The 23,928-nt window shown below is 50.8% G+C and overlaps 2 protein-coding genes across 12 annotated transcripts; one reads left to right on the plus strand and one right to left on the minus strand.

Annotated features, from left to right (window-relative positions):
* Nucleotides 1-159: 159 nt before the first annotated feature.
* Nucleotides 160-18,596, minus strand: Map3k12 (mitogen-activated protein kinase kinase kinase 12). 7 transcript variants are annotated; one of them, XM_035440901.1, is made up of 14 exons: nucleotides 18,400-18,596; nucleotides 5,670-6,148; nucleotides 5,064-5,247; nucleotides 4,706-4,897; nucleotides 4,307-4,465; nucleotides 4,061-4,219; nucleotides 3,337-3,445; nucleotides 3,029-3,138; nucleotides 2,808-2,924; nucleotides 2,584-2,721; nucleotides 1,834-2,458; nucleotides 1,612-1,682; nucleotides 1,259-1,532; nucleotides 160-912 (listed from the first exon to the last, which is right to left on the minus strand). In XM_035440901.1, the coding sequence occupies exons 1-14, from the start codon at nucleotides 18,447-18,449 to the stop codon at nucleotides 817-819; spliced, it is 2,763 nt and encodes a 920-aa protein (XP_035296792.1). In that variant the 5' UTR covers nucleotides 18,450-18,596; the 3' UTR covers nucleotides 160-816. The 7 variants fall into 7 exon arrangements, with proteins under 7 accessions (XP_035296792.1, XP_035296793.1, XP_027252511.1 ...); XM_035440902.1 differs by having other exon boundaries at nucleotides 1,267-1,532; nucleotides 2,808-2,948; XM_027396710.2 differs by having other exon boundaries at nucleotides 2,808-2,948.
* A 3-nt stretch (nucleotides 18,597-18,599) lies between these two features.
* Nucleotides 18,600-23,808, plus strand: Tarbp2 (TARBP2 subunit of RISC loading complex). Of its 5 annotated transcripts, none has more exons than XM_027396740.2 (9): nucleotides 18,600-18,793; nucleotides 19,322-19,491; nucleotides 20,600-20,702; nucleotides 21,229-21,321; nucleotides 21,832-21,904; nucleotides 22,091-22,208; nucleotides 22,524-22,651; nucleotides 22,969-23,170; nucleotides 23,303-23,807. In XM_027396740.2, the coding sequence occupies exons 1-9, from the start codon at nucleotides 18,741-18,743 to the stop codon at nucleotides 23,458-23,460; spliced, it is 1,098 nt and encodes a 365-aa protein (XP_027252541.1). In that variant the 5' UTR covers nucleotides 18,600-18,740; the 3' UTR covers nucleotides 23,461-23,807. The 5 variants fall into 5 exon arrangements, with proteins under 5 accessions (XP_027252541.1, XP_027252542.1, XP_027252544.1 ...); XM_027396741.2 differs by having other exon boundaries at nucleotides 23,306-23,807; XM_027396742.2 differs by lacking the exon at nucleotides 18,600-18,793 and adding an exon at nucleotides 18,904-19,034 and having other exon boundaries at nucleotides 23,303-23,808.
* Nucleotides 23,809-23,928: the final 120 nt, after the last annotated feature.

The raw sequence follows: 23,928 nt of genomic DNA on the forward strand, positions 1-23,928 counted from the left end.
TTTTGTACTTGAATGTGTTAGCTCATGGGTGTCCTGAAATCATTGAGAAAAGTCACCTTATGAAGTTGGAGTTGAACATGTTTAGAATGTGGAAAGTTGTGCAAACTCTTCACTCCATGTGCTCCACTCCATCCATTCATCAAGAAAACCCTCGACAGATGGGCCTGCATGGAGTGGTTATATTTCAGGGTTTTTCACAGGGGTTACAATATGATAGTCCCCGCCCTACCAGGCACCAGGGTAACAGTAGGGACTTAAACACAGCACCCCAGTTTTCTAGCTCTTCAGCCTGAGCCATCACATGCTATCAGTCTTCTAACTTGCCTCTGGGCCCCAAGCCAGGGCTTGGGCAGAGAAACAGAGGGACAAAGAAATGGGTTACATTGCCACCTGAGAGACCTCAGAGGGGAGGACCCAGCCTTAGTTTCCCTCCTCCCAAGTGCAAAATGTGTAAACAGTAAACGGAAAATAAAAGTGCAGTCTTAAGTGGATCCTCTCCTGTCCCCCAGTGTTTAGGGTTAGACAGTGTAGAGACAAGCCTGGCTTTTCTATTGCCTAGTTGCCTGCTGAACATAAGGAATGGGGTGAAGCAAGGAGGGACCAGTTTCCTTTCCTCGTAGCTCTAGGGTGTTACTTGGAATCATTCATTTCCACAGCTGCCAGGGTCCCTAGAACTTGGTAATTGGTCAGGGGGGGGTCCTTCATTCTGAAGCCTGACTTTAAGGCTTAAGAAAGCCCCATCTATCTGTTGATTATGTGGCGCATATATATTATTTATATAAATATTTCTCTATGTACAAGGAATAAGAGTGTCTTTCATGGAGGAAGGGAGGCTGGGGGCCGCAGGGCATCAATGCTGTTGGAGTTGTCCAATTCAGTGCTGTCACAGTCTGAGTCCTCAGGATTGGGGCCCTGCGAGGAAGAGTAGAAGTGCAGTGAGGTGGGGAGCCCAGCATCTCTCAGTGGGGTGCTTTTAACTTAACACTGGAGGGTTTTTATCTTACTCTTCAGGTCATGACAGACTCCTTTTGGGATACTTTGCTGATGGCAGTTTATGGCTGCCAAACAAGTTAAACACTGGACACAACACTCCATGCTCTTGTGGTCTCTAAATCTATTTACATTGATATTTGAAGTAGTTTGAAGACTGGATACTAAATATCTCTTGCTAGCCTGTTTGTCTTCCTTAAAGGTTTTCAAATGACTGGGTTTCTGCTCCCAGTTCATAGTCAGTGTCTGGTGGTTTTGCTTAACTCACCTGCTCACCTCTGAGTAGGTCCTGGTGTTGAATGGGCAAGGAGCTGGTTTCAGGGTCAGGGACCACCTCTGAAGCAGGGGGGTCCAGTGGGATTTCTGATCCCTGGGAGCACATGTCATCAGACCTTTCATCTGGCCGTTCATCAGTGTTGGTACTGCCAACTTCTGGTGTACCGCTGGGAGAAGGCTCACTAGCTGTACCTTCCTCCACATCCGATGGGTTCTCTGAGCTGAAGGTAGATAGTGACTGTCGCATGTTCGGGCCCTGAGGCCACCTAAACATTGAGGCAAGGTTACAGTTTATGTGGTTTTTACAGTTCCCAAAGCAAAAGATGCCATCAAACCAGCACTCACCTCTGACTTGGGGGCAGCTCTACTTCACTGTCCACCTCTCCTTCTTCCTCTTCAGATGAGATACCACGTTTCTACAGTAGAGATGGTTGTGTGTGTATGTGTGTGTGTAAGCCAGTCAAAAATGGCAAGTCATTAAGAATTGGGGAAGGGTACATAGTGGGGTGGACTGCTAGGGAGATTAAGGAAAGGGGCGAAGGAGAGAGGAACCTCCCCATACTTTACCTGACTTCGAGTCACAGCAGCCCTGTACAGCAGTGCAGCTGGGGTCAAGTGCTGGGACCCAGCCCGGCTTCCTCCCCGTCCTGCAGTCCCTTCCCTTCCAGTTCCCAGCAGCCCCACACCTTCACCAGGTCCTACTGGTGGAGGTGGTTCCCCTTTGGCCCCCCCAGGTGAGTCTGGGCTGGTGGAACCAGGAGCTGATCCCTCACTTGGAGGAGTATCGCCCTGGGGTGGAGGAGGTGAGCCAGGATCCCGAGCTCCCCCTGTGGCTCCTCGGCCTCGGGCTCCCAGTGCTGCTGATAGAAGATCTGGGGATGATGATGACATCTTTCGCAGTAGAAGGTCATGGTGGAGTCCACGGAGAGCAGGGGGGCAGGCATCCCAAGCTGAAGGACCCACTCCTAGGCCCCCTGGGCCTCCTAGTCCTCCAGGTTCGTGGGGCGGCAATGTTGCTCGAAGCCCAGGCAGGTCTCCACAGCTGCCCTTGGCACTGGCCTTTCGGTGACGGGTCTTGCCACGGCGACTCCTTCCTGGTGAGGGTGGTCCCTTAGGACACCCAGGAAGCCCCACCCCACTTAGTGCTGCATCTAGTTTAGGTAGCAAAGACTCTGTCTTGAGAATATCTGGCCTGGTAGGGGAGGGAAAGTACAAGGTTGAGATCAACAAATAATAAATGGTCCCCCAGTAAAGATACACATTGCCTTGCCAGCATCCCTCAGGCATATGTGAGCCTCAGGTCTCTCTGAGTCTCACCTTTTGCTGTGGGGTGACAGTTTCTGTGGCACATTCCTTTTCTTGATAAGCTTCTCCATCGTGTTTCCATGTAGGAGGCCTCGGGAAGGGTGTGACTTTAGGAGACCTGGACACCTCCTTTCTAAAGCCTGCTCTCTCCTGAAAATCCAGACACCTTGTTAGGTTTCCCAAGTTGGGCAGCTTAATGAAAATCAGTGATGGAGTATGTTAAGGGGCTCAGTTACCTGAGCAGCTCCCTCTCTTTGAGCTCTAGTTGCAACATGAGGGCGTTCAGTTCCATGTACAGGTTGTTGGCTCTCTCCAGCTTCCGCTCATAGTGCTCCCTGATGTCCAGGGCATGCCTGAAAAGGCAGATGATTTTTGCACTGTGAACTGGGTTTACCTGCTGCCGCAATGGACCCAGTTCCTGCTGTTTATAGATTGTCTTTCCTAAGTAGGCACACACCTGAGCTCCTCCCTTCTTCGCATCACCAGCTCCTCTTCTAGGCGGTGCAGACATGTTCCTTCTGACTTAATCTTTTCAAAGTGCAGTTTGACTTCTTCCCGCCACTCTGCCTAGGAATGGAGAGACATGGGGTGAGCACGTGAGAACCATGTCTCTTGGAAGGTTGCCTGTACCACCACGGTTGTAGTAAGAGGGAATGGGGACACTTCTAAGAGAACTCATCCATTCCGTCACATTTTCTGGCCTTATCAAGGGCTCTGCCATGTCTGTAAGGTCAGGGATCCATTGTTTTTCCACCCACAGCACACCTGGGACTTAAAGTAAGTCTCCTGGGGTGTGGAGAGCACATCCGCTGAGGCGATATCCAGGTGTAGTAATATCTGTCGGAATGATGGGCGGTTTCGTGGTTTGCTGTTCCTATAAGGAATGGAGTGGGTAAAATTTCAGGGGTTGGGAGGAATTAGAGCTAGAGCTCTCTTTCGAGTGAATCATAACATCTGTTTAGGTCAAAATATACTTCCCAAGGAAACCTATTTGACCTAATATTTTCTGTATGCCCAAATAATAAAACCTTTTGATGGCAGGGTACGGTGGCATAATCTTTAACCCCAGTCTACATAGCAACATCCAGACCAGCCAGGTAAACACAAAAACAAGTCTTAAATGACTCCATCAAAGGGAACACTTTGGGAATGACAGTGACAGTTCAGTCTTCCTCACTGTCCTTGGTGGTGTGCCAGTCGTGCTCAGTGATGCCTTTCTACTTCACAGCAACCTGGCACAATAATGCTCATACTTTATCAGCTGAGAAACAGGTTCAAAGAGGACACCATGATGCAAGTCTGAATCTGTTTCCTGCTGGTCAGTAGATCCTGTTCCCAGTTGTAGTTCCCTGATACACATCCTGGGTCCTGGACCTTTGAGAGATTAGGTAGGTAGCTTTGGCTGGCAATGGATTCTGGGTTCTAGGTGCTAGCTTTCCCTCAATCTCCACCCCCTGTCAGACCAATATGCCAGCCTGGCCATCCTTACCAGCACTGGCGAAGGAGAATTTTAAAGCCATCTGGGCAGCTGGAGGGCACAGGCAGGTGGAGACTGTTGCTTCCTACACCCCAGATGATGGCTGAGGAGTCTACGTCTTTGTAGGGAATCTCGCCAGTCAGTAGTTCCCATAGCACCACCCCAAAGGACCTGAGGACAAGAGAGGAAATCATTTGGGAGGATTCCTTCCAGAGGTTCTGGTTACTGGAGTCCTGGAAGTACCACCCTGGTGCTTACCAGATGTCGACCTTCTCAGACACAGGCTCATTGCGTATCACCTCAGGGGCCATCCAGGCCACTGTCCCTGCAAAGGACATCTTGGTGCTCTTGTCACTCAACTCCTTGGAAGTGCCAAAATCTGAGATCTTCACCACATCATCGTATGTGATTAGCATGCTGGTAAAAAGTATAGTCAGTCAGGATCCATATCCCTCCACAACCCATTTAGTGGCTGTCATTGTTTTTATGATATTGTTTGGGACACCTAACCTTGAGAGGCTCACCACAGTCCTCCAAAGGACTGTTGCTTGACAGAAGTTTCATGATGGACTAAAGGCAGAACCTAAAATTCAGGGATATGCTCACTCAGCCACGAGTGGGTCACCTACATGCACATCAGCTTGCTTGCTTACTCACTTGGGGGATTTAAGGTCTCTGTGGATGATCTTGTGCAGGTGCAGGTAATTCATGCCACCAGCGATGCCCATAGACCAGTCAACCAGCAAGGAAGGTGTGACAGGGCGGCCAGCTCTGAGCACCTCATATAGCTGGCCTTGAGCGCAGAATTCCATAAGGATGCAGTAGCAGGGAGCCTGTGTGCAAACACCCCTGGGGGCCAGACGGGTAAAGTTCAATGTCTGCCTTATGTAGCTGGGGCCTACATTCCCACCCAGACCATTTGGGGTCTCCTTTGAGAAAGAATGGGAGATACATTCCCAGGTGAGTGCAGTTCTGGGGCTTAGCATGGTGTTCCCAGCCCTGCCCTGGACCTCACTTGAAAGTGATGATGTTGGGGTGCTTCAGCTTTCGAAGATGCTTGATGTCGGTCTCCTTGAGGTCTCGAACCTTCTTCACAGCCACTTCCTCCCCATGGAAGCGTCCCAGGAAAACAGCACCCTGAGCCCCTGAGCCTACCCACTGCAGGTCCAGGATTTCCTCAAAGGGGACTTCCCAAAGGTCTGTGGGTAGGAGGCATAGTGCCACAGGCTCAGAAAGATCAGCACTGAAGGCCCTGTGAGACACTCAAGGGTTGGGTGAATGTGTCAGTGATGAGGCAAGGTCGGCGGAAAAGACTAGTGAAGGAAATAATTGGGGTGGTCTTTGTTGCTAGCTGGGTGGATCTAGGGGTGTGGCTAATTTGTAGAGCACTTGGGTAGCATGTGTAAAACCTAAATTCTGGGTTCAGTTTCTCCACACAGTGGGAGAAAATAATGAAGAGCTGAGGATTCAGCTGTGCAGTAAAGCACTCGTATAGCATGCAGTGTTTGTTTAATCCCAGCACTAGAAAAGATGTAAAGGGAAAAACCTGAATAGGTGGGTAGTGGAGAAGGAAAGGGTGGATGGTAAGTTTGGTGGGACTGTCGAAGGGAATCTGGCCTACCTTCCTGCTGTTGCTTGTGCTCTGTGGAGTAGGCTTTGCCAATCATTGTCCAGACAGGGCGCAGGCAGCCAAAGAGACCTTCAAGGAAGCCACTGCCACTCTGGCACTGCAGCCGTACCTCATCAGCTCGAACTCTGGATGCTCGGCTCTCAGGTGACCCAGTGGCTCCCCCTGGCCCACCTGTATCCTGCTCGTGTAGCTGGAGCACACTATTGGCAAAAGGCTCTGGGGGAGGCTCTCCACCTGGGGAGGGGCTGGGCCCTCCCCCACCCTGACCACCCAGAGGCACAACATCTCGAAGCACACATTGGGTAGGTGTCAGGTCCTTCTCAGGGGTGCAGTCTGAAGTGTCTGGATCCAGCTTGCGCATGGAAGCCTCACTTAGAGTAGACACAAAACCCCCAAAGGAAGGAGAGGGTGTTCGGGTCTCATGGAGGCAAGCCATGGCCTCTGGAGCCAGGAGTGCTGCGCAGCGGGCCCTGTGAGGAATTGAGGGAGGGGCCGTCAGCTGCAATTACTGCAAAGAGCTTACAGTACCTAGCTAGAGTTGGCCTGAGTGTCACTCTCAGTAGCCTATGGGAAACCTAATTCAATTGAGCTTCCTCTTGGTATCTACTCGTGATGCTAGCAGTACTCTGGTATGCAGTAATATACTTCAGTATTGTTACCAAGCAAAGAGAAATAGCAAACCCACTCAGGTGCTGATTAAAGAAATGGCTCAGTGGGTAAAAAGTATTTGCTGTGCAAGCCTGGAGACCTGAATCCCTCAATGGAAGGAGACAACTCCCAAAAGTTGACCTGGCTTCCACCTGTGCACTATGACACATTCAGATGCCCAAAAAAGTTGTTTTTTGTTTTGTTTTTGTATCAAACTCAAGTACAAAGGCTAGAGTAATAGAATATAAAACTCAGCATGTATATGGTACTGGACCCAACTCACGCTGCAAAAGAAAAGGTGGTGGTGGGAACAAGGTTTCATTATACACCATTTAACTAATATACTTGAGTGCAAAACCAAAACCAAAAGTAAGGGCTGGAGAGATGGCTCAGCACTTAAGAGCTGGTTTTGCAGAGAACCTGGCTTTGGTTCTTAGAACCTACTTTATGGCCCACAACATCTGAAATTCCAGTTCTAGGAGATCTAAAACATTCTTCTGGCCTTCCCAGTCATTCACTGTATATACATGATGCACTCACATACATGCAGGTAAAAACCAATACACAATAAATCTTTTAGAAAATTGATACTAGCACTTGGGAGGCAGGGCCTGGTGTATCTGAACCACATGGCATATATAGTGAAACCAACAAAGAAAGCAGCTGCAATATCTCCTCTTGCTATGTAAGTGTTACTAACCCTGTAGCACCATTCTTGTTTGTCAGCTGAAGTTCTGTTACAGATGTCATAGGAGTCACTTTTTTTTTTTTCTTTTGTTTACAATGTCTCAGAATGTGTCTGTCCTGGAACTCTATGTAGACTAACCTTGCCTTGAACTTACATTTACAGAGATCCGCTGGCCTTTATCTCCCCAGTGCTTAGATTAAAGGTGTGCACCAGTAAATCCAGTCTGGGTTTCAGACACTTTTACCTGGGTCTCAGGCTCAGGCACACAGTGGCAATACAACTAAACACACATGTTGAATTGTATATGGTACTAGTAGGATTGTACACTCCAGATGTTCCTGAGCTTCCCTAGTCAACAGTCACTGAAACCTTCTCAGGAACACTCAATTCAGGACTTACATCTGGGCCCTTCTCTCTTCTCTGTGCTTTCCACTCAGTTCTCTCCATGAGATGTGATCATGTTCAGAACCATAACCACAGAACTGTGCTATCCCCTCATCACAGCTGGCAAAGGGCGGGGGATTATTTATGGGGCTGGTGTGAGGCTATGGCCTTCAGCTTCATTCTCTCAAGGCCTACCTTCATCAGCTGCTTTCTGGAGGTCAAAAGAGGGCTCTCCTTTTTCATTTCCTTATCATTCTATTCCCCAGCTCCCCAAACCAAGATCCAGCTTTCTAGGCAATAGAAATATGTTCCAGTTCATAGCCGTGTGATATTTAAATAGCACCATTACAATAAGTCTAGACCAGGTGGTGGTGCACACCTTTAATTCCAGCACTGGGGAGGCAGAGGCAGGCAGATCTCTGAGTTTGAGGTCAGCCTGGTCTACAGAGAGACTTCTGGGACAGCCAGGGCTACATTGAGAAGCCTTGGCCAGGCGTTGGTGGCGCACGCCCTTAGTCCCAGCACTCGGGAGGCAGAGACAGGTGGATCTCTGTGAGTTCAAGGCCAGCCTGGTCTACAAGAGCTAGTTCCAGGACAGTCTCCAAAGCCACAGAAAAACCCTGTCTCAAAAAAAAAAAAAAGAGAAGCCTTGTCTGGAAAAAAAAACAATAAATGGATTGAGGATGTGGCTGAGTTTGGTAGAGTACTTGCCAAAAAAGCAAAGGTACTGGCATGGTACACAGGCCTGTAACTCCAGCACTTGGTGGGCAGAGGCAAGAGATCAGCCATTCAACGTCATCCCTTGGTTAAGCAATGAATCTGAGGCCAGCCCGAGCTACATAAGATTCTGTCTCCAAAAATAATAACCACCACAAATTCAGCTGGGCCTAGTGGTGTAGACCCCATATCCCAGCACTTGAGAGGCAGAGGCAAGAGTATGCTGAACTTGAAGCCACCCTACCTCATTGAAACAGAAATAAACCAAAAATGCCATACAAACAGGCACAGGTCCTGGGTCTAGGCCCTAGCTGGCACTATAGAAACAATAGCAACAAACTCTAAATTTTACATTTGATTCAGGCAATTTATAGCTGAGTCCCAACTTCTCCAGTTATATAAAGAGCAGAACTAGCTAGCATTCAGGCACAGCAAACTCTCCCAACTTTTCAGACTTTGAACTTGACACCAAGAGTCATATTGTTCTCCCAGCCCCACATTTTGTTGGGTAACAAAGGATGAGAAATGGGGTTTCCTGATCGAGATCCCTCTCATGGCTCCTGAGACAAGTTCTTCAGTCTCTGAAGTCTTCAGGGAATGTAGTGTGTAGGGGGATGCTGTGGAGGGCTATGTATGCTCAGAGCTAATGCAGAAGTAACGGGCATTTGGAAACAATCTCAGATGGCCTAACACCATTTACAGTCCTTTTTCTTAAAAACTCACTGGGTAGGCTCGGGATCTGCATAGGTAACAAGCACCTCTGTTTATCCTGTGACTAGCACACTTAAAAATTCTACCTACTGGGCTGGGCTCAGTGGCTAAAAGTTTCTAGTTGGGCCAGGCAGTGGTGGTGCATGCCTTTAAAAACCCCAGCACTCAGGAGGCAGGGGCAGGTGGATCTCTTGAGTTTGAGGCCAGCCTAGTCTACAAAGAGTTCCAGGACAGCCAAGACTGTTACACAGAGAAACCCTGTCTTGAAAAACAAAAAGTTGTACCCACATGGTGGCTCACAACCATCTGTAACCACAGTTACAGGGGATCCAACAGGCACCCATACAGTGCACATACATGAATGCAGGCAAAATATTCATACACATGAAGTTCAATAAATCTAAAAAGAACTAAAGATTAAATATTACATATTGTCATTCTGTTTTCTCTAGTCCTGTTACTGCTTTAGTTGAAACCTCATTAGCTGTCACAACCTGGCCTAGGACAAATGCCTCTTAAGTTCTCTGTCAATTTTCCATCCAGCTTCTGAAAGATTCAAAACATAAAACTCATCAGCCCTGTCCGTGCTTCAGATCCCCTAGGGGTTCCCTTATGTTGTTAGCTTGGGTACTAAGCTATATCAGGATTCTGAATTACGGTGTTCAAAGACAATGTGAACTTTTCCAAAAGTTACTATGTATGTCAGCCTTTAGTATAAATGTATTGCTGCAATTAACCCTCAACACAGTGTGACACTATAAGGAAGGAGTTCTGGGGAATGTCGCTCAGCTGGTAGAATGTTTGTATAGCAAGGAAGAAGCCCTGAGTTCAGTCTCCAATAGCACATAAACTGGGCGTGAAGGCACAATGAGAGGATCATAAGTTCAAGGTCATCTCTAGCTTCATAGTAAGTTTTGGGCCAGCCTGGGCTACAGAGTGAAACTTTGTTTTAAAATAAACAGGTAGGCATGGTGGCATACTTCTTTAATGCCAGCACTCCAGAGGAAGAGGCAGGCTGGTATCTGTGAGTTTGAGGCCAGCCTGGTCTACAGAGTGAGTTCCAGGAAAGTGAGTTCCAGGACAGCCAACGATATTACACAGAGAAATAACAAGCAAACAAAAATCCCATACACTATAGGGATATGGTGATTACTAGCATAAGTCCTGCACAATATTGGGTATGTCAATATGCAGTCCTGGGGTATGGAGAGCTCTCAACACCAAAACACTCTCTCTCCCTGTGGCCCTCTATTACTGACACTATAAATGCAGCTAATGGTTGCTGGGGAGAGGAAAGACCTTTGATGGTATAGCCATTGGTAACCTGCCCACGATATTGTAAATTAACCAGAATTTAGGCTCCTATTAGCAAACCTAATTAAACTCTGGGTCACACACACACACACACACACACACACACACACACACACACACACACACACACACACACACACAAAGTGACAAAGGCGTATTGCTTGGGAAGGAGATAAATAGGATGTGGAGGAAAATGGTACCAGGGTTATGGGGAATATGGGTGATCAAGTACATTATATACAAATAGTAAAATGTCATAATAAAACCATCATTATGATAATCAATAGATGCCAAGGGGCTGGAGAGATGGCTGGGATTAAGAATGCTTACTGTTCTGGCAGATGATTGGAGTTCCGTTCCCAGCATCCACATGGTGGCTCACAACCCCCTGTAACTCCAGTTCCAGGGGATCCAAGGCCCTGCACACGCGAGGTGCCATAAGCTCATGCAGGCTCTCTCACACACATAAAAGATATAAAATTAAGAAACTAAAAATTATACAAATACAGTTGGCATTATTAGCCCTACTAAAGCACAGACACAGAAGTATTAACCTGTTGGTGGTGCCACGGCCATCAAGGTTACCCACCAGGTGCGCTGTTTATCCCTTCTTGTCTTCCAAGTCTCAGTTTCACCGGTAAGTCTTCCGTGCAGTCCCAACCCTATCTGGCTAATGCCCTTCTGAGTGAGCAAGGCCCTGAGCTCCCTACTTCGTGGCTCGACCCACCCAGGACCGCACATGCCCCGTGTCCTCTCTCAGTTCCCCGAATCCTCGGAACAGCCTGGCAAATAAGGCATTACTGGTCCTCTTATGGTCTAGAGGAAACCGAGGTCAGGAAATCAGCAACCACAGTCTCTGAACTGCCAATATATCCCACGAAATTTTCGGCTTCGAGAGCGAGGGTGTCTACGATAACGTAAATTACAAACACACACCAGCCTGCCGACACACAGGAGAATTTCCTGCAAACGACCCCGAGGTCTCCGCCTCTCTCACCGCGGCCCCAAGGCTGGGGCTCTCGCATGCTCTCGTCCCACCTGCTGGACCGCGGGGCCCCGTGACCGCTCCACCGCAGCGCAGCGCAGGGGAGCGGAGCGCAAGGGGTTACGGCCACCGCTCCCCCTCCCCGGCCGACCGCCTTCCCGACAGTCACGTGGCGCGGGGCTGGGGGCGCGGCGGTAGGAGGGGTCCAGGAGGGGAGAAGCGAGCACAGCCGGCTGGGGGAAGGGCTGGGCGCTGCGGCGTAACCATGACGACTGGGCCCGTGAAGTCACCGGGACAAGATTAGCCTAGGGTCACGTGAACGCGAGGCAGGGGCGGGGCCCCGCCGAAGCCCGCCCCTGACCTGAGCCGGCTCAAGAGCCGAGGCAATATTGGCGGCTCGGAGGCAGGTGCGCCCCCTGAAGCCCGTCGTCCTTCGACCCCCCGCATGCGCAGATACTTGGACTGGGCATCTGGTGGAGGAAAAGTGAATGGCAAGCCGAGGACTCGTAGGGTGGCTTGGGGGGTCAGTACCACACAGAAGTTATGGGAGACAAGAAAGGAGCAGCAAAGGAACTGGGTGCGAGACTGGCGAACAGTGTTAAAAGTGGAGGACGGCCTGAAAAGCTGGTTTTGAAAAAGAGAACCCTGTGTAGATGGAGACGAAAAGGGGATGAAAAACACGGATAGCCTTTCCCTTTCCTAGTTTGTTCCCTATTTAGAAGCTGAGTTTAGCTATCAAACCCCACAACCGTCAGGTTTTTAAAATGGTTTTGGCATCATCTGGGCTATAGTCATATAGAGGATGACATCCTCAGAATCCGTTTGCAGTCTGCCTCCCTCAGATCACACAGGCAGCCCCAGAGGACCCGGCGGTATCCAGGGCCAGCAGCTGGGGAGAGCCAAGAAGCCATTCCACCTGCAGGCCTTTTAGGGCAGTGGGAATAGCTGAAGCAGCAGGAGATGAGACCCACGATCGGGTACCCTACCTCCCCTCAGGCTAATGACAGCTCTTCTAGATTGACCTGAAAAAAGATAGGGAGATTTGAAGGCCCCAGGGAGCCATGGTAAACTGGAGATTCCTCCTTCCCAGCAAATGCCCCCCTTTCTGCTTCCTTTATTCCTGACCCACCAGCTGTGTCTCACTGCTCCCCCAGCTGGGTCTTGGCGCCGGAGATTTGTGGGTGGCAGACTAGAAGCCCCAGGCCCAGACAGTCAGTCACCCTGGGGGAGGGACCGGTTTCCCTGGCCATCAATTATGCAGCGCCCCCCGGGGGGGGGCGCATAGAAGAGGGATTTCTGTCAGTCACTCTAAACCTCAGGACCAAATGTGGCCTGTGCATGTGTCCGACTGAGGGAACAGAATAGTCTCTGACTTTATCTATCCTGTGAGAGGCTCTGGAGGCAACCAGTTCATTCAGAGCCCCTTCACCTACTACTCATTCCTCTTAGGCCTGAGGAGACTGCAAGGCGGCAGGTGAACTTTATTGAGTTCTCTCTAGCTCCCTCCTGCTCTTAACAACAGAACCCAATGGCTTGTCTGGTGGTCAGTCCTGGAGGTTCTCTGTTCAGAGGTGTGGCCATCTGTCTATGCCTTGAATTCTCTCTCTCTCTTCCTACCTGGACCTCATTTTCCTCTCAGGTTGAGAGGTTCCACCTTCGAAGAGAGGAGCTGCAGAGCAGAAAGGGACCATGACTTGGGAATCTTGGTCCTCTACCTTGAAGGCTTTGAGACCCTTGAAGGATGGATGTTTCTGATGGAATGCAGCTCTGCCTCTGGCCTGCCTACACTTGACTTATCCTTTTGGCAGGACCCACAACCCTTACCCCAGAGTTCTTTCAAGATGGAAAGGACTCCCACTCTCTTAGGGTCCTTGAAAAGGAGTGAAGGGGCAGGGGCTTAGTGCTGCTTAGGGACAAAGAGCCAGCTGTGGGTTTAGAGGGAAAGAGCCATGGCAGCAGCCTTGCGCTAGGCCTTGAAGGTTGAGTCTCACAGACTTCTACGTGGTCGAGGAGGGTTAGGAAAAGAAGGTAGGGGTATAGTGAACCATGTCTGCCACTATCCTGGCTCTGCTGTCTTTCCACCTACCTAGAGGCCAGCTCTCCTCCCGGAAAAAAAAAAAAGACTTGGTCTCGGACTTTCTGATATCCAGGGCAATGATAATTTCAGGTTTCAGTGGTCATATGACAGTGGACATACTGAAGGCCCCAGTTTTGCTGTCTTGCCTCTGCATACTTCAGGGAAGGCTGGACCCTGCACCTCATCCGCATCCCCTAGCTGGCTCCCTCAGGGGTCTGCTTACTTAAGTAGTGACATAACTGAACCTCTCTTCTGATCAGCCTTGCTCAGGAAGATCACAGAAGCAGAGAACAGGTGCAGCATGGCCTGGATCACAGGGTCTCCCCTATGGTAAGCCAGGCCTGAAAGTAGCTGGATGTAATTAATAGCACCAAAGCAGAATTTGCAGGTTAAAATATCTGAATTGAACCATGTGAGTTGAAACCTGCCATTAACACAGAGGCTAAGGTCAACCTAAGCTACACAGTGAGACCCTGTCTTAAAAAAGGTGACAGTGAAATTATGGATATTTCAACTTTTTTCTTCTTTAAATAAGACAAGGTCTCATGTAGCCCAAGCTGGACCTGAACTCCTGTTTCTCCCAAGTGCTGTGATTACAGGCATGCATCAGCGCACATAGGTTATCAATTCTCTCCCTTGGCTTATCTATATTACTTCAGTAATAATTTTGAGTTTCCTTTAATACAAAATGTGATGTTTTTATTTTTACATGATTTTTTTAATTGCAAAAAAGAAATGAAACTTGTGTAAACCCATCCATTCCTGTCCCTGGCCTAGGCACGGGGGAGCCACAGGCCTCAAGACCAACAGAGGTCCTGTTGGGACGCCCATTCCTGCTTTTGACAGGCTGGGTGCCGTGCAGTATGAGATCTGCTAACAAAGCTGTTTTTGCATTTAAGGGGCAGTGGCACCTATGTCAGTTTACAAGCTGTGTGGGTAAGAGCACAGGCCTGGCTCCAGTCACATGATGACTCCTTTTTCTGTTTGTTTGTGTTGAGAGAGACAGGCTCTCACTATGTAGCCCTGGCTAGTCTGGAATTCGCTGTGTAGACCAGGCTATTCTTTTTTTTTTTTTTTTTTTTTTTTGGTTTTTCGAGACAGGGTTTCTCTGTGTAGCTTTGGAGCCTGTCCTGGCACTTGCTTTGGAGACCAGGCTGGCCTGGAACTCACAGAGATGAGCCTGCCTCTTTCTCCCGAGTGCTGGGATTAAAGGCGTGAGCCACCAAAGCCTGGAAACCACGCTATTCTTAAACTTAGAGATCTGCCAGCCTCTGCATCCTGAGTCCTAGGATTAAAGGTGTTTGCTTTCTTGCTGTGCTAGACCTCAAACTCTACATCTTACTTGCATTATTGATTATGTAGCTCATTGATTCCTGAAATGAGCTACCAAGACTGGCTAACCAGTCTTGAATAACTAACTCATTTCAGTGTCTTTATACCTAACGCTAAGATGATAACAGTATAACTTAATGGTGTTATATGAATTACTGAGGTAACCAGAAGTTCTTCGCCCAGTACCTGGCACACAGGATGCTCTCTATAAACAGCAGTCAGGATGTTTCACACAAAGTACAAAGAAGAATTTTTCTTATGTCACCCAGACTGGCCTTAAACTTGCTACTCCTGCCTTTACTACCCCAGTGTAAGGTAAGGGAAGTGAGTCACCACACCAAAGCTTTTCCCAGTGCTAGAAATCAAGCTCAAGGCTTTGTTCATGGCTTCTTCCATGCATGTTAGGAACTCTACCAACTGAGCCACACCCCCAGATACAAAGTTGTGTTTTCTTTTCAAGTTTTCTGAGACAGATTCTATATGTAGCCTTGGCTGCCCTGAAACTTGTGTACACCAGGCTGGTCTTAAATTCACAAAGACCTACTTGTGTCCACCTGCCTCCATTGTGCTGAGATTAAAGACGTGCACCAGCCAACATACTCAATTCTTACTTCCTTTACCTCCTCAAAACACGAGGTAATACTGAAGATACAGGAAGAAAGAGAGGTGGAGAAACAAGAGCTGAAAAAAAAAATACAAAGGAAATGCAGCCTGCCAGGTACAGACCTCAACCAGCTATTTAGGAAGCAAAGGCAAAAGGATTTAATGTTCAAGACCTGACTGGTCAACTTAGTGGCACTCTGTCTCAAAATAAAATTTGTAAAAAAAAGTTGATGATGTAGTTTGGTGGTAGAGAGCTTGCCCGGAACGTGTAAGGCCCTGGGATCAATTCCTGATACCCTGAATAAATAAAGACAGCTGAAGCACAGGGGCTCTGTCCTGGAGCTGCTGTGTTGCCACTCTCCCAATGCACACATGACCAGGCTTTCTAGGGGCAAGTGGGTAAGCTCTCCCAGGCCACCATGTCTTCTGCTGGCATCCTTTCAATAGATTACTTGCGCCCATTCAAGGACTCCCAGAAAAGCTGTGCCCCCAATTTTCTTACTCCTTAGACATGGACAGCAGAGGCAGAAGTGGGCGCTAGAATTCAGGGGCCTCTATCACCTTACCACCACTCCTCCCCAGATCCTCAGAGCAGTGACCGCCTTTGAGAGGGTTTTTGCTACCGTGATGAAGCCTAGGAAATCCTGGGCCACACCTCTTCCACCTCTGTCCACCACTGATGGAGGACTTCATGAGTGATGGACCTTGGGGTCTTCCTGGAAGCCAACAGTTGGCTGGGGCTAACTTGGGGCCCAGATACCTTCACCTCCTTAAATGTTACACAAAAGGGGGAAGGGCTTTTGAACTTGGAAACTTCAATCTCTGGACCCAAGGCCCAGGGAGCAGTTGGTTCCTTCCTTCCCAAAACCTTGCTGCGATTGTAAGCTTGGGATGACCCTCTGGCTGGAAACCAGAGCTCCCAGAACCATGGAGGCAACCCAGAGAATTGGAAGAGAGAGGAGGTTTAGCGTGAGGCACCCACTGTGGCTCCGGGGCCTCATGTGCATGCTCTCCCCGTAGAAAGCCAAAGAGGCAGCAAATAGAGAGCTGCAAGGCTCCTCCCTCCGTTCCTACTACTGCTTATGGAGCCCACCCTCGGCTATCAAGGTTGTTGTAAGCCAAGGAGTTTGGTGAGTGTGTGAAAAAAGGGAGGGGTTTTCTGAAACACCTGACCTGGGAAATAGGTTAGGGAAGCCAGGGAGAGCAGGCTGGAGAGAGAGAGAAAGCCACATACAAATGGGGGAAGGGTGCAACAGCTGGATGGTAGAGAATGCACAGCTGGAAATTAGCGGCATTACAAATGGAAGGGGAGAGGAACCTCGCCAGGGCATGCAGGAATGGGTGCAGCCTAATTTCCAGGTGGAGCATGATAGGTGCAGGTGTGGGGGAGGGGGACAGTGGGAACATTAGGCCTTGCCCTTCCTTTCCTTCCCTGGAGAGGGCCACAACTCTTCCTTCTCCTTCTCTGGGTCTTGAGGGTGAGGAGAAAAGAGGACGTGCTCTTGCCCGCTGTCCTTTAAGTCTTCCCCTGGCCACCTTCACCCTCACGTAATCCACCACAGCTCTGGAGGCTCTTGGTCTCCAAGCTGGGCCGCCGCATCCCTCAGCTTCGCCCCGCTCCTTCCAATCTCCAGGCGTCGGGTCCAGGTCCCCAGTTCCTCCATCCCACAGCCTCAGCATCCGCGAGTCACCTCCTCCCCCACCATGCCACAATTGTATCCCGACTCTCCCTCCACACCAGGATCCCAAGACCCGAACCCATTTCTGCCCCCCACCCCCACAACTCGCCCAGGCTCTCACCTCGGGGGCTCCGCGGCCGCAGCACAAAAGGCGGCGCTGCAGCAGCTCGGCTCCGGATGCTGCTCCCGCCTCCTCCTCCTCTTTCCCTCCTCCCCCCGTTGCCCTCCACCAGACCCGGGGCGCTGTCACCGGCGATGCTCGTGTGGAGCGCAGGTGCACGGGTGTCAGCCCCAGCTTTTGCCCCCCACCCCCTACTCTAAGCCCCGTCCCCTCTCGACTTGAACTCCCGCTCCTTGCAAGGCCCCCGCCCCTGGCCCCCCGGGACGGACACGCCCTGAGCGGGGGATGCTGCGCTGGAGCCGCCGGCCTCTTAAAGGAGCCCACGGCTGCCATCCGGCGCGCTCCAGGCTTGTTCCTGGCTCGCGAGGCTCTGTGCCTCCTTCCTGGAGGTGTCCTTCGGCAGTCCCACTTTGGGCCTCATGCAGATTCTGTAAGAACCCCTGGTGACCTGTCTTACAGACTCTTTCCTACACCCCGAGAGAGCAGCTCCTCAGATAGCACACACAACGCTCTGGCGTTGGTCCCTTCTCATACCAAAGTCGCCAGCTGGTCTGCCTGCCCTTGTCACTGCTTCTGTTTCACCCAGTCGTGCGGCCTTTCCCACTTCAGAGCTCCTGGATGACCCCTGATTATCACCCCAAGATTCCTCCACCTCCAGCCCCCATCCCCTCTTAGCAAGACATCTCTTCCTAGACCCGTTCTGAAAACACTCTTTGAATCACGTTTTTCGTGGTATCTGTCTCTTTCTTCCTCTATCCAAGGTCACAAGATTTCCCCCACATTCTGCACTCTGGTGGTATCAAGACTTTGGGGATCCAAAAGTACTTGTTTAGCTCTGCGCGTAATTTAGTTCGTTAATTACTCTCGTGTTCTTTCAGTTGAGGCTACAAAACACCGCAGAAGGTACATCTAATGATTCTCGGGCCCTAGATTCCCGGAGAGTTAAAGAAAGGTTCAGTAGGGCCTATTTAAGGAGTAGCAAACCCTTACAGGCTGCGTGCAGTTAATGAAGAGAGGCGAAGGACAAGACACACACACACACACCACACACACACAAAAGCAGCAGGATTTTTGACACGAGGCCCGAGGGGCCTGGCACTCACACTGGTGCCTGGGGAGACAGTGTCTGAAAAAAAACTTACAACAACCCCAGAGCTCTGGGGCGGGGGCGGCCAGGTAAGGCCCACCCTCTGGGGCAGCAAAAGAAACACGCCGGCAGCCTCCTCCGCCAATCACAACCCTTCCTCAGGAAGCCTATCCCTTTCCCCGTCCCCGCCCTCTGGGCCAGATGACCAATCGAAAAGCGCCTTGGGAAGTCGCTCTCGGCATTGCCGATTAAGCCGCGAAGCCTGCGGCGGCGACCGGACGGCGCGCGGGCACCTGGGCTCTGTAGTTCTCTGAGGGTGGCATGCCTTACCGCCCCGCCCCCAGCCGCCTCCACCCCGTTAGTACGCATGCTCACAGTCTCGGCCTGGGAGGAGGCAGTGCGCAAGGAAGAAGGCGGGACGACATTAGAAAACTAAAACCACTGGTAGGTTGAGAAGCTTCCGTGGAGGATCCGCTCCTCCCAGAGGGCGGCGCAGGCGCCCGGGCGAGCCACGCGGAGAGTTGTGGGGCGGGTAGCTCGACTCCTGATGAAGACACAAGGAGTCGGATGGGAGGGGGACTCCAGATCCCAGCATGCCCCGCGGCGGGCCCTACCGGCCGCGACTCCGGGCTTGGCCCCGGCCCTAGCTCGTCGGCGGTGTACTGGGGCGCGTGGAGGCTGTAGTCACGGTGGCGCCCGCGGGGACGGAGGAGGGAATGAGTGAAGAGGAGCAGGGCTCCGGCACTACCACAGGCTGCGGGCTGCCCAGGTGAGCTGCCTAATTTCCATTCCTGCAGGACGAAAAGTGTGAGGCGGTGCGGAGGGTAGCGGCGCAGCCCCAGCATGCACCTGGCCTGAGGGTTGTTCCCAGCAAGCACTGGGGTAGTGGGCAGAGGTTCCCGGCATGCACTGGGTCAGTGGCCACCGCCTCCAGCTCTAGTTTGGGGTTGGCTTGATTCCCAGACTGCACTGGAGCCTTACGCTTTATGCCCTGATGTTCAGTGCGTTTGGTGGGTACTGGGTTCCCGAATTCCATTGTGCCAGGGGGAAATGCACGTCCAACCAGCACTACGGCACAGGCTCCCTCGCCTTAACTGAGAACAGTACAGTTTCCACTTGCCTTGGGGTAGAGGACCTTGCTTTCCCTCCTGCAACTTAACTGTTAGCCCAGTCAATGGATGCTATACTGCCTGGGGATCCATGGACCCAGTAATGTGCTAGGTCTAATGTGACAGTGCTTGGTCAGGTGGGTGCCGAAAGGGGAAGTGTGATATTGGTGTGTGCCCCTCCCTCCCAGCATAGAGCAAATGCTGGCCGCCAACCCGGGCAAGACCCCGATCAGCCTTCTTCAGGAGTATGGGACCAGAATAGGAAAGACGCCCGTGTACGACCTTCTCAAAGCCGAGGGCCAAGCCCATCAGCCTAATTTCACCTTCCGGGTCACCGTTGGCGACACCAGCTGCACTGGTGAGGAAGGCTTGGGCAGCCTGGCTGGGGTGTGCATTCACAGGGCCCGTGGCTTAATATCGTGGGATCGCTTCACCACAGTCCTCTCCTTTAAGGCCAGGGAGGGATGGAGAGGTTTCAGGGGAAAAACCACTGCCTGAAGGTGGATAGGACCCGAGAGACTCACTGGTGAGAACAGGAAATGTCACAGGAATTTGCTGCTCTTACCACCTTAGATGAAAAGTAGATGAGACACTGAACTACCCATGGGTATTTGGGGGAGCAAACACACACTTTGCTGGCCTCTTGACCCATATTGACCATAGAGGGCTTAGTATCAGAAATTAAATGACTGGCCCTAATAAGTGGCAGAGTAGAGCTTTGACTTTAGAACTGATCCTTTGTTGTCTCTATTGCTTATTTGTTGAGGGAAAAGAAAGTGCTTTTGCAGAGAAAAGGAAGACACCTCCCCTCTCCCCAGTGTTGGAGCTCAAATCCTGCCTTACATGACTTAATTATGGGAGATAATTGAAAGCTAAGGGCTGCTCTAGGCCCATTTATATTGTGATAAAACACCTTAACTAAAGCAGCATAGGGGAGGAAAGGCTTGATTGGTTTACAGTCATCATTGTGGGGAAGGTATCCACAAAGCAGAGAGCAAAGAGAATAAACTCATCCTTGCTGCCTGCTTGCTGTTCCACACAGCATTACAGCTGACCAAGGCACTTACTTCACAGCCACAGAAGCACAGCGGAACAATGGCAGATGCCCAGTGCTTCCACATTCAGGGCCACCTGCCTTGCAAGGGATGGTACCACAATAGTTGAGCATTTCTACCTCAATTAACAATCAAGACAGTCTCCCACAGACATGTTCGAAGGCCAGTCTGAGCTAGGCAATTCCTCAATAAAGGCTCTCCTTTCATATGATCCGAGGTTGTGCCAAGTTGACAGTTAAAACTAACTAGGACAAAGACTATTTGAGCAGTCAGCAGAGCCCTTCTAGTCTGGCAGGGGAGGTTGGTAAGCGAGCTGTTCAATCCCTTGGCTGTAAGGAGAGAGGCTGTGGGGGCTGGTTTCTCTGCTGTCCTGCTGGTGACCTCCAGTATTGCCCACACCCCTTTTCTTAGGTCAGGGCCCCAGCAAGAAGGCAGCCAAGCACAAGGCAGCTGAGGTGGCCCTCAAACACCTCAAAGGGGGGAGCATGCTGGAACCAGCCCTGGAGGACAGCAGGTGAGGGAGGAACAGTCAAGGGACACTAGAAGCCCTGCTGAGAACCAGGCCTCCTCACCACCTACTTCTCTTCCTAATCCAGGCCTGGTGACTCATGGCCACCCTGACCTGGCCCCTTCCTGAGAATTTCCTCTAGGGTGCTTCTAGGGTAATAGCCCCTTTGATGGGTGGTGGCTACTCTGGGCCCGGGGTAAGCCATAGAGGGTGGAGACTAAGGCTGATAAGGCTGATGGTCCCAAAACGCCCCCTTTCTAGCCACATGACTTTCCCTCTTCTACATTCAGGTTGGAGCTTGTTGGGTAGGAAGAAATTCTGTTTTCTGAGCCCTACCCCTACCCCACCCTCAGTGCTTTTGAGCCAGTGTGGGTCAGCAGAGGATCCCAGGAGGAAGAGCTGTTGCTGAGGCTCTCTTGAGTCTAGATCAGGGGGAAGGGATTCTCTCAGGGGATGGAAAGGTCAGAAAGACCTCATACTCTCATTCCCTTCTACATGGGTGTGAATCCAAGGCTCCCTTCCCCTTGGGAAGTTCTTTTTCTCTCCTAGAGTCTTCACTGCCCGAGGACACTCCTGTCATTGCTGCTGAAGTTGCTGCCCCTGTTCCATCTGCTATACTAACCAGGTACCTTGAGTTCCCTGACATCTCGGAGGGAGGCAGGCCCCTAGCCTCATAGCACTTGGACCCAGGCAGGTTAGGATGAGGAAGTCTTTAAGTAAACACAGAATGGAAGAATTGAAAAAAATTTGTACCAGCTCATTGGTAAGCTTGAGATAGGTAATTTATGATATTTAAATAGCCATGTGAAGGATGTTGGATTGTTCAAACATTTTATAGGCTCCATTTTCTGAGTTGGTTACAGCAGGTTCTGTGTTTAAGACCCAGAAGGTACTTCCAGGATTAGCTGTACAGACCCTTTACCTCTGTCATAGGGATACTGCTGAAGTATTTCCACATCAAAATGCTCCTGGGAACTAGCAGGGGCTAGCTTCATGGGGGGAGATATTTGGACAGATATAGCTGCCTGCTGGGTGGGAAAATTGGGAGATGGTGGTAGTGGCTGGTACTCGAGCCCATGACCAGCCCAGAAGAACCCGTTTTCCTCAGCATTGGTCTGGGCTCTTTTTCCTTCAGGAGCCCTCCCATGGAGATGCAGCCCCCTGTCTCTCCTCAGCAGTCTGAGTGCAACCCTGTTGGTGCTCTACAGGTGTGCCTCGTCTTCTGGTTCTCGTGTGCTGTCTTCTCTGGACTAGGGCTGTGAGGCATGGGTGTGTGTGCTGTGGGAGGGGTGATTATCCTTCTCACCCAAAGACTGAGGCTCCTGGGTAGAAGGCCATGTGGCTAAGGAGCCTTTCCTCGCTCATCCTTGGGCTCCCTATGTCTCCCTTTCAAGGAACTTGTGGTGCAAAAAGGCTGGCGTTTGCCAGAGTACATGGTGACCCAGGAGTCTGGGCCTGCTCACCGCAAAGAATTCACCATGACCTGCCGAGTGGAGCGCTTCATTGAAATTGGTAACGGGACAGTGGGGCTTACTTATCATCTGTTTCTGCCACACTCTGACCCTGAGCATAAGGTGCTCCTTTGTCTAGCTGTGTTCTATCCCAGCTTTCTTTGCTTTGCTCAGCTCTTACTCCCTGTGTCTTCCTTGCCCCTGCCTATCTTTCCCCCTCTTTCTGGCCCACCAGCTTCTCAGTTAAAAGGACAGGCCTTCAGCTCCTCTTTACAGTGATACCCCATTGAGGGACCTTTAATCTAAGAATAACTTGGAGGGGAAGCATTGGTCTGTTAAAAATCCCCAAGTCCAGCAATCCCTTCCCCACACTCAGGCAGTGGCACTTCCAAAAAACTGGCAAAGCGTAATGCAGCAGCTAAAATGCTGCTTCGAGTGCACACAGTACCCCTGGACGCCCGGGATGGCAACGAGGCAGAACCTGATGACGATCATTTTTCCATTGTAAGTGGATTGTGTGGGCTTTCCATGTGGTTCACACTACAGGACATGGTGGGGACTTGGTTGGGTCTGTGATTTGGAAGTGAGTCTGGCCTGCTTCTTACCAAATCCCAGGGCTTCTTGAACTTGTGAGCCCAGCAGTCGCCTCAACCTGTTCTGTACTTACTGGTGAAAGTTTGCCCAGGGCAAAGCCCTGTAGGCAACTTTGACTGGGGTGAGGAAGCCTGAGTGGCCACTGAAGCAGGTTGCAGGGTTAGAGTGTGGGAGCCAGAGGCTTAGGCCCCACAGTCCTTACCACTTTCTCACTCTCGTCTCACTAGGGGGTGAGCTCCCGCCTGGATGGGCTTCGGAACCGGGGGCCAGGCTGCACCTGGGATTCCCTGCGCAATTCTGTGGGAGAAAAGATCCTGTCCCTTCGGAGCTGCTCTGTGGGCTCTCTAGGGACTCTGGGCTCTGCCTGCTGCAGTGTCCTCAGTGAGCTCTCTGAGGAGCAGGCTTTCCATGTCAGCTACCTGGACATTGGTATGGCCAGCTGGGGGATTGGGGGTGGAGGAGGCAGGACCAGATCAAGTATAAAGGGGTTAGGAGATGGGTGACATACACCCTATTTGGTGCCCCTCCCCCATTGCCTCCCTCTTCTTTCTTGGTTTCTAGAAGAACTGAGCTTGAGTGGGCTCTGCCAGTGCCTAGTGGAACTGTCCACCCAGCCAGCTACTGTGTGTCATGGTTCTGCAACTACCAGGGAGGCAGCCAGAGGTGAGGCTGCTCGCCGCGCCCTACAGTACCTCAGGATCATGGCGGGTAGCAAGTAGTACCTTGGCTGCAGTGATGGATGTACGCCTTTTACTTTTTGCTCCTCCTGAGCCTGAGCCTATACATCAACCATGCTCTGGAGCCCTCCAGAGGTGCCATCTCTACCTCTGGCACAGACTGCCTGCCTTGAGACTGAGGAAGGCACAGGCAAGCAAGGAGACATGAACCATAGGGCCCTAGCCAGCACAGGATCTGCTTCCATTCTATGGATGACAAATGAAAAGGAAATTGGAATTCTACCAGAGTCCAGAATAAATGCTGCTCTTTGGCTTCCTAAACCCTGCTTTCTCTGGCCCTGGGTCATGTGGTTGTCAGAGAAATAAACATGGTGTATTTGTTTATTTTACTGATTCCCTGTTGTTTTTGCTGCAAGCAGAAGGCTACGTGCAGTGAGCTGGGGACCCATTCAGCAGAATGGTGGGAGTTTGAGTGGGGGTGAAGGGGGCTATGCTTCTTGCCCTTGGGCT

The sequence above is a fragment of the Cricetulus griseus genome, chromosome 2, assembly GCF_003668045.3.
Source record: "Cricetulus griseus strain 17A/GY chromosome 2, alternate assembly CriGri-PICRH-1.0, whole genome shotgun sequence".
Classification (NCBI taxonomy): domain Eukaryota; kingdom Metazoa; phylum Chordata; class Mammalia; order Rodentia; family Cricetidae; genus Cricetulus; species Cricetulus griseus.

Bases quoted from the DNA above. Each gene is read 5' to 3' on its own strand.
- Map3k12 (XM_027396704.2), bottom strand. From the start codon at position 10,881: ATGTGCGGTCCTGGGTGGGTCGAGCCACGAAGTAGGGAGCTCAGGGCC. The intron at 5,248-5,669 runs GTAGGCCAGATT...TCCTACCCACAG, and splicing joins GCACAAGCAACAGCAGGAAG to ACCTTTGGGAAGTCCCCTTT. The intron at 4,220-4,306 runs GTAAGCACCAGG...TCTTGTCCTCAG, and splicing joins TCTGAGAAGGTCGACATCTG to GTCCTTTGGGGTGGTGCTAT.
- Tarbp2 (XM_027396740.2), top strand. From the start codon at position 18,741: ATGAGTGAAGAGGAGCAGGGCTCCGGCACTACCACAGGCTGCGGGCTG. The intron at 20,703-21,228 runs GTGAGGGAGGAA...CCCCTTGGGAAG, and splicing joins CCAGCCCTGGAGGACAGCAG to TTCTTTTTCTCTCCTAGAGT. The intron at 22,209-22,523 runs GTAACGGGACAG...CCCCACACTCAG, and splicing joins GGAGCGCTTCATTGAAATTG to GCAGTGGCACTTCCAAAAAA.